The sequence below is a fragment of the Centruroides sculpturatus genome, unplaced genomic scaffold (assembly GCF_000671375.1).
Source record: "Centruroides sculpturatus isolate CEXI.00-Female unplaced genomic scaffold, Cexi_2.0 scaffold868, whole genome shotgun sequence".
In the NCBI taxonomy this organism is placed as follows: Eukaryota; Metazoa; Arthropoda; class Arachnida; order Scorpiones; family Buthidae; genus Centruroides; species Centruroides sculpturatus.
The window spans coordinates 122,306-132,337 of NW_019385061.1; the positions used below are offsets into that span (position 1 = coordinate 122,306).

Here is a 10,032-nt window from a genome sequence, read left to right on the forward strand (position 1 = left end):
ACTTATTTAAAAGTTCAATAAGCTATCAAAACATTTATATTTATTCAGTTACTTGTAACGATTTCTCATTTTCTCTTGAAAATATTTTAAAATTCAATAATCCTAATATTAAAATATAAAAATTTATACAGTTTTACAAAACTAATTTTATAATATTACAGATATGAATCTGACTGATTAAAATATTTTCAGATCTCTACTTTTAAAATTCCATTAGGAATAAATGTAATAAATTTTCGAAGGCAAACATAGAAAATATTTTATTGCTAAAACTTGGAATTGATATATTAGATGAAAAATTAACTTATAAATATATAAAAATAGGTTTATTTTGTGAGAAATCTCTGAAAAAGTTTTAAAATAATATAGTGAACTCATTAAAAATAAGAAAAAATATGGCGAAGAGAACAGACTTTATTATTTAACACACCTTATTTCTGTACAAAATGATGGAAGTGCATTTTGGGCTATTTGTCCCTCTTTAGTCCTTGTTTTAGAATTTATATTTGTACAAATAAAGGACTGAAGAGGGGCGAATAGCCCGAAATGCATTTTTATCACTTTGCACAGAAATAATGTGTGTTAAATAATAAACTCCATTCCCTTCGCCACATGTGTGTTCCTGTATGATAAGTTCGACACAGCAATTTTGTGATTTTTCCCCAATGAACCTAGAAAGATCAAGAAGCGATCAAGTATTAAAGAAAAAAAATATATTAATTAGAAAAAAATTATAAGAAAAAATAAAGAAGAAAGAAGAACGAAGCATAAGTTTATAATAATCATTTTAAACTGAAATAATACTTGTTTCATATAACATTTTAACATTTATAGTTGGTTAATCATGTATAATTACCAAAAGAACCACTTTAAATTATTGTCATTAATTACGTGGGATACAGAATTTCGAACATATATTATCCTAATTATTTATTTTTACCATTGACAAAAGTCACGTAAGTTCAACAACGCTATCATAATGTCATCATTCTCCCTCTCTTGACATTACTCCATGCATATAACACTCTCTCAATTAAGATTTTCAAGAGGTACTTCGAATTAACAATATTCCACTTAAATTATGTTTAATACGGTGATTTGTAACATTATAGTTTCTGTTTAGTTATAGGCTACAAAAGGCTGTATTTCATCTCACAAGTTTCGATTTTAGTTATGTAAATTCATACAAAGCGTTATATAAAAACGTACATTGTTTTAATAGCAATTTTAGTACGGTTTATATAAATTTATGTACAATTTATCTAACTAAAATCGAAAGTTGTGAAATAAAATACGCTCTTTTGCACAAACTATAATGTTACAATCACGGTTAAATATAGTTAAGTGAATATTGTTAATTCGAAGTACCTCTTGAAAATCTCAATTGAGTAAGTATTGTTATATACATAGAACGATACCAAGAGAGGAAGTATGATGGTATTATGAAAGTGTAGTTGAACTTATGTGACTTTCGTCAATAGTAAAAGTAAATAATTAGGATAATATACGTTTGAAACTCTACATCCCGTTTAAATTATGATATTGAAGAATGATTTAATCATTTCTTTGTAGTAATTACAAGTATATCTGATTAATAATGTTTTATTTTAATATTCAGTTTAGATAATACTAATTCAAAGAGATTATAAAGTTTTGCTTCGTTTCCTTTAATGATAAACTTTGATAACTTTAGCTATCATCATCGGGTTAAATATGTTCGAAAACGAACGCGGGTGAATGGAACGTCGTAATTTAAAGGAAGTTCGTCATCTGATTGGTTGTTGATATTACGTTTTTCGTTTTTTCTTCAAAAACATATTTTATAATTTTCAATTTTATATTTTCATATAAAATATCTATAAAGACAGAAATTCTATCCTAGAAATTTAAAATTATTCATGGTGTTTCAAAAGTAACTACCTATTTTCAGAAATAATAGAAATTATAAAAACACCTTTAATACACGAATATGTATAAATAAAAATACACATACTTTAAAGGCCTAATTTAATGATTAGTTTCTACGAGGTCGCTACCAATGCCTCCGCAATCATGTTTTGTTGAACACACGTTCAACTATTTCAGGTATTATCTTTTGAATAGCTACAGTAACACGATTTCGATGATAAGCTAGATCTCTTTTACGGTACACCTCAGAATCAATAAATATCCAGAAAAATAACCAAGGATGATTAAACAGTAATGACCATACAAGAATTTTTTGGGTCAATTTAATCGTGTTTTTCCAATTTAATCGTTATATCCAACCAGATGATATACAACACGAAGACAAAACAATTCTTTAAAATGACCGAGTAGATAATATTAAAAAACATGTACAGGAACATACTCGATGCTGACCTTTTTCTGTAGGATCCGTCGTCAAATAAACTCAGCAATAAAAAGTTTTCAGTCAGGTCTCAGTTGTATTTAAAGGTAACATCTGTAACATCCGATGATGTTAAATCAAGTGAAAATGCTGCCCAATATTGAATTCTTCCAAGGCCAATTTAATGATCGAGAGTGGGTGTTGAAATAATCCAAAAAATGTTTTATAATGGTCTGGTATCACATCCAATTGAAAGAATACTGTGTCAAGAATACCATCCCTAAAAAGCTGAAGTTCGANATCTTATATTTTCAGTATTTTGATGAATCGACTCACTCCGTTGATTATGTCACGTGTTCGAACCCATCTCATTACTTAATTACCAGGACCAATGCGGACAACTGAAAGTCGAAATGCATTTCTCAATTTCGGAAATTGCCTTTCTTCAAACAAAAATGAAATTATTCAGCATACAAAACCATACATTACGGATATCAGATTATTGTATCACAGTGAGGATGACATCAAATTCAATACGTGATATGATAAAACGTCATATATCTTTATTAACGAAACCTTTGATGCAATTCATAGAGAAAGATCACGTGAAAGCAAGTTTTGGAAACCATTAACTCTTTCATTGCGATACATTTATCAGACGTAGCCTTCAGTGAGAAGTTAAAGTGAGAAAGTATATACACAATACTGGGAAAACTATTTTCCATTAAGTTTTATATGCGGTGAACATTTAACTCTGAAGAATGAGTTCATACTTTTGATGACTCATATTTGAACTTGTCAGCATTATCTACTTAAAAATGGACCATGGAAGATTCATATCGTGAACTAATTTTCTTTGGCAAGTATTTCTGCATATAGTTTAATTTTATATATAAATATAAATGGGAAATAACTGAATCAACAGTAAAAACTTTTCTGGTATTAAGAGAAGTTGATCGAATTATTATATGGAGCCATATTGATTTATAGACATAAAGGTTATCAAATATAAAAAAAGAGAAAAACTTGATGGAATATTTGTCTTTGTGAGAATTGTTCTACAAAAAAGGTGAAAAAGATTATGTAGAATATCAATTCATCAATTATAAATTGTAAATATTGACGGTGAACACCGTCGAGCACTATCATATTATAATATAGTAACGTCATCTACATTTTAATTAATATAAAACAAGATTAGTTGACTATTAATTTATAATTTAGTTTAATTCAAAAATAAATAACTTCAATAATTAGCAGAAATTTAATAATTTCGTGTAACATTATTTTGAAATAAAAAATAATTTTATATTATTATTCCATAGGCTAAAAATAGAAAAAGTTATATGACCGTTGAAATGATAGATGATAAATTAACTATGGATTCAGAAACTTGGAGTAAGTACTTGTATATTTAATACTGTATAAAGATAATACCATATCGAATTAATTTAATACGTCTGATTGCTATAGAATTGAAAAAAATAATATTGAACTATAAAAATAACGACACTAGTATAGAAATTTTAACGTTATTAAGTTGTGCCATCGCGTTTCAATAAATAATACAAAATTTAATAATGATGCTTCGTATATAAAGTGGTGTTAAATCACATACAGTACAATGTTCAGTGAACATTCTCGGTTTGCTGCCTGAAAAACGTGTTACAATAAGTAGAAAAAAAGTAGTTGAAATTTTAACAAAAGATAATGACACTATAGAATTTTTATGGAGTATATTATAAGCAATATAAAAAAATTTGATTTTAGTTTTGTTGTAGTGTAAAGAAAATTTTATAGCTAGAGTAACTTCCAAATTTAAGAAATATTTTCTTTTTATTTGAAATGTATCGTACCCTACACGATACCTTTCATTTTATAAACAACAGCGAAGTTATTTCACAATTAGGGATTTCGTTTTTCAATTATTAATGATTTAATATTTTTAAATCTCTCAAATTTAAAAATAAAATAATTGTTGAAATTTCCCACTCAGGTTTCATGTACTGTATTTATAAATTTATATCATGAAAGTCATGTTAGGTTATATATAATTATATATTTATTATGTTTTTAATTATATCGAAATTATATTTACTTTTTTCCAGTAAATATGAAAATTTGAAACTGTATTCTGAAATAATTGCTTAGAAAATTAATTATAATATGAATTTGCCAGTTTAAGAACAGAGTATGGAATTATAATTCAATATCTACTATTTATATAGACTTAAAACGTCAAAAATTTATATGATTTATGTGCAACTTTAGATTTTATTTCTGTAGAATATTTTGTATATTTTTTCTTCTGAACATTGATTTTTTCATTTGATAATTTCAGAATTTTTCAACAATATGATTTCTATCTGAAATGCACATGACCAAATTTTTGAAATGGTTATAACGTATATTAAATGAGTCAAGTTAAATCTCTCTTGAAATTGAATTTTACTCATAATTTAGATTGGATTATTTTATATATAAGTATTAATTTAAAATTTTGAAAAATATTTTTGTAGGTGACACAGGAGATCAAAGTAAAAGTTTAACAAGAAAAAGCAGTAATAGGTGTTTCAAAAGTAACTACCTATTTTCAGAAATAATAGAAATTATAAAAACACCTTTAATACACGAATATGTATAAATAAAAATACACATACTTTAAAGGCCTAATTTAATGATTAGTTTCTACGAGGTCGCTACCAATGCCTCCGCAATCATGTTTTGTTGAACACACGTTCAACTATTTCAGGTATTATCTTTTGAATAGCTACAGTAACACGATTTCGATGATAAGCTAGATCTCTTTTACGGTACACCTCAGAATCAATAAATATCCAGAAAAATAACCAAGGATGATTAAACAGTAATGACCATACAAGAATTTTTTGGGTCAATTTAATCGTGTTTTTCCAATTTAATCGTTATATCCAACCAGATGATATACAACACGAAGACAAAACAATTCTTTAAAATGACCGAGTAGATAATATTAAAAAACATGTACAGGAACATACTCGATGCTGACCTTTTTCTGTAGGATCCGTCGTCAAATAAACTCAGCAATAAAAAGTTTTCAGTCAGGTCTCAGTTGTATTTAAAGGTAACATCTGTAACATCCGATGATGTTAAATCAAGTGAAAATGCTGCCCAATATTGAATTCTTCCAAGGCCAATTTAATGATCGAGAGTGGGTGTTGAAATAATCCAAAAAATGTTTTATAATGGTCTGGTATCACATCCAATTGAAAGAATACTGTGTCAAGAATACCATCCCTAAAAAGCTGAAGTTCGAGGATTATTCGAGTGTGTCAATATACACGATATCTGTAATTTGGAGCCTTCAAAAGCAAGAAATTTGAATAAATCACTAAATCATTAAGTTAATATAAAATTTAATATATATATATATATATATATAATATNAAATATTGACGGTGAACACCGTCGAGCACTTTAGTTATTATTTTAACTAATAAAACATTTGATCACTTTCTTGTTTATGATTATGAGTTTTTAATCTATTAGTTTTAATTTTTAATCTATTAGTTTTTAATTTGTCACTAAAATTTTGCTTCAATAACATGTGCATTTTTTCAATGAATGAAAGTATTTTTTAAATAAGTTATAGTAATATTTAAATGACATTTCAATTTTAAAAAATACAGAAACTGGCAATTTCAATTATTTTAAATAATTATATTATATTAATCAAAATTGTTAGAACTATTAAAGTTAGTGATACTTTAAAATACATTTTTCTTTAATAATTTCTAGGAAAATATATTTATAACGAACAAACAAATGTAAATAAAATTCAAGATATAAAATTTACTTAAATTTTATATTCATAAAAACGATGTGATTCGAAACGATTTCGAATTCAAATATATAAATAGGAATTTAACTTAAATTAGATTTGCCGGAAACAAAGGAAATTTAACATTAAAAGAGGTTACGTATTAAAGAATATAGAAAATAAAATTGCATATTTATTAAATGTTTAAAAACCGAAAAATTTGTAAGAAAATTTTTTAAATAGAAAATCTCTTAAAAATTCTTTCTTTCATTTAATCCTATCTAATTTTATAGGTATAGACCGAACTCCCAATTTTCCGTGCGTGAATCATCCATTATTAGGATTATCCGTGTATCGACAAATATTAGAATTACTGTGAAATAGCGAGGTACCATAAGCAAAATTCAGGTTTTTGATAGAATACACATTAAAAAATAAATCACATTTGTATGCTTAAACAACAGATAGTCTTAAAATTAAATACAGTAATCTGGAAAAAATGTAAGAATTAAACACAGAAAATGTTAACTTTAAATTTTCACACGATATTGATTAAAATAAACATAAAAAGTAAATTTCTTCTATTGACTAAATGTACATTTTAGCTCATAAAACTTGGGACTCGCTTTTATCGCGTTATAACGGGGTTGAGCCGTATATATATTTAGTAGTAGTTCATTTAAAATCTCTGAATAGTCTTTATTATTGAATAGACGGCTATTTTGGATTATCTGTGTATTCCGGTTTTCCATGCAGTAATTAGCACGGATAGTCGCTATCCGTGATTACGAGTATCCAAGGTTACTTGTAAACAATCGTAATTATAAGTTTAAGTTTGATGTTAATTATTTCGAATTTTATACACTGAATTACAGTTGAACTTTAGTTCAGTTTAATAAAACTTTTTATCGTTTCTAATCGATGTAAATTTAAAGAAAAATGATTATTGCAAGATTGGTTGGTTGATTTAATAAGATTTGGCAACGCAACACGTGGGCGATCTGTCAAGATGAAATGTTTCTCAGGACGACTTTCTGTGGGGAAACGGCACCTCTTTAAGTTATTAGAACGTGAAGAAAACCCGGAAACTTCACGTGGTCGGCTCATTGAAGAGGCACGATCCTGTCCGTGTTAAGTGCACTCCGTTACTATAGACATAATTCTTAAAAGTTGCTGATTTATTACTATTATATATATGTATATAAAATGAGGAAATGGAACGAAAATAGCAAATTATAAAAATTATATCATATCACTTCTTTATGGAACAATATAATTATTATTGTTACAATAATAATTAATTTCAAGCATGCATATAGATCCGCATACGAAATAGATCCTTCAGGCAAACTTTAAAACATTTAACATTAGACATAACTATTTTTATAAAATTAACTTTTTTCAACAAATTAAAAATATTATTATAAAAATATCAATTAAATTTTAAGATATTTTACAATTTTTATAACTTTATTAATTAGAATATAACGTGTACATTTACATACATTTCATAAGTGATTCTGGAAATACATGACTGGAAAGATGAATAATGAAAGAGAAAAACAGAAATCCATTTACATAAATTTAAGATTATTCAAATATAATTATTTTTCTTCGAATTCTTAAAATGAATTAAATATAATTTAAATAAGAACTTATACTTTATTTATTAAGAAATTATATACATATATATATATATATATATAAATTTTGTAACAAATTACACAGAAAGTAACTAATATTGTTTTTTTATTCTGTCTTCTTTTTCTGTCGAACGATAAATATTAAAGTTTAAACAGTTCAGAAAAATTAAACTTTTAACAATCTATTGAAATAAAATATTCCAAAATACATTGTATATATTTAGGAACATATTATTAAAATATTTATTTAAAAAACCTCGAAGTAATTTCATTTCTGAATATTTTTTAAAACATTTCATTTTTTCTTATATTTTTCTTATTAAAGTAATATGTTAAAACTTACTAATATAATAGAAATAAGTTTCAAAAGAGTTAAAATTATTATTTATTAAATATCAAATTATATAATTTACATAATAGATTATTTAAAATTATTTTTCAATTCAAGTTTTTGATATTAAATTCCTTTGTAATCTTCTATTTTCCTTAAAGAGATGAATTTGATAAATTATAATATCGTAAATATAATTTTAAAAATTTTAAAATTGGCTCACTTTTTAAATATTAAATTCGCATTTAAAAATAAGCAATTCAACTTTTATATCAAAATCGAATAAATAATTAAAATTAAATGGAAGAATGCACCGAATTGATTTGCATGTTTTTATTTTACGCGATTATCGTGTAAATTATAAATAAAAACATCAATGTTATACGTGGTAAGGTTAGAACAACATTGTACTTGATATAAAAAGCTTTAAATTTAACTATTGCATATTAACTAAATAAATCATAAGATAGAAATGGAGTGGTCACTAGAGATGATCTGTATTATAGTCGATATTACCACTTAATCAATTGTAATTATGTATAAATGTAATTACAGATTACGTAACAGTTTTGTTATGATGCGATCTTTTATTGTACTATACCACAATTTTCTGCAAAGGTTTTTTTAAATTAAAACAATTTCTTGTATAAAGATTAAATAAGATTAAGAATATTAAAAATTTTTATTAGAAACGTTAAATATAAAAATTCATAAAATAAGTGGAAAAATTAATCTGTCAATACTTATACATTCCAGAAAACATCCCACGAATTTTATTATATTTCTTTTGGAATATAGTAGTCTCTATTACCTGAGATGAATGAGAAAATATCATCCCGGTTAATCCGTGTATTCAATAAATTTTTCATAAAGAGATAATGCACACTACATAAGTTAGTAGGGTAAACGGTACAGCTATTAGCAATCTCACAATAATTGGTTATTTCGAATTTAAACCTCTTTAATAAGTTCTATAAAAGCTATTCTGGAAATATTGCATAGCGATAACAGAGAATTATACAGATTTCTGCTATTAGTAGGTAGCAAAAAATCCGACATGTTTTTCTATCATTGCGTGTGCCCGGTAAGTATACATAAAATGCAAACTTGTATACTTATCGGTATACAAGTTTGCATTTTTACAAAACAAGGCACATTTTGGATGAAACGATTGCAGTTTGTAATTTCTAAATGTTGGCAGTAAGAAGGCTATAAAAACACACAAATTCATCAGTAAATATAATATTTTCCGATTTAATCTTTCTGTTCTGTTATAGAATTTTTAAAATAACAAGTTTCTTATGCTGTCATTGACTCAACCGTTTATTCTTAATAAACTGGATACTTTAGCGAAGTATATTAGCGAAGTATATTAGTTCCTTTCCCCTATTTATGGCCAATACTCTGCTAAGCAATGAATCATGAAACGATTAGTGATGATTTAATGATTATTCAAGGTATTTTTGGCATCCCGGATAACAACGAGTCTACTATAATTTATGCAGAATTTACCCGCCAGTTAATCACGATCACGCCTATATAGGATCCTATTAAAATTTGAAACAATTCATATAAAAATTCGTTATCATCATTACTAAAAAATTATTTTTCACAAGATGAGAAATGTTTACTTTTCTCAAGATAATATTTTTATTTTTAAAACAAATTTTTTATATTTAAATTTTTTATTTTTAATTAAAATGCCATTCTTTAGAAAATAATGTATTTATCAAGTTTTGTTATCATTTATAATAAAAAAAATCGTAACAAATCACTCGACGTAAACAGTAAAAATGGTAAGAGTAGATAAGAAGATGTCATAATATCTGAGAAGAACTACAGTAGCTTAATCTAGTTCTTGTGAGACTTCATTCATCTTTTCTTTAATAGCATACGTATCGGGCGGTTGTCATTAGTTTTCTTCTTGTTC

The 10,032-nt window shown here is 25.8% G+C and overlaps 1 protein-coding gene across 1 annotated transcript in view; it reads left to right on the forward strand.

Annotated features, from left to right (window-relative positions):
* The window catches only part of LOC111634112 (synaptogenesis protein syg-2-like), a gene marked incomplete at its 5' end in the record, with an annotated part of 92,404 nt that extends 85,897 nt beyond the window's left edge, over nt 1-6,507 (forward strand). Inside the window, 3 exons of the mRNA XM_023378802.1 lie at nt 3,655-3,727; nt 4,849-4,908; nt 6,422-6,507. Coding sequence (XP_023234570.1) covers nt 3,655-3,727; nt 4,849-4,908; nt 6,422-6,507 — 219 coding nt within the window. The remainder of the gene's footprint in view (nt 1-3,654; nt 3,728-4,848; nt 4,909-6,421) is intronic.
* Nucleotides 6,508-10,032: the final 3,525 nt, after the last annotated feature.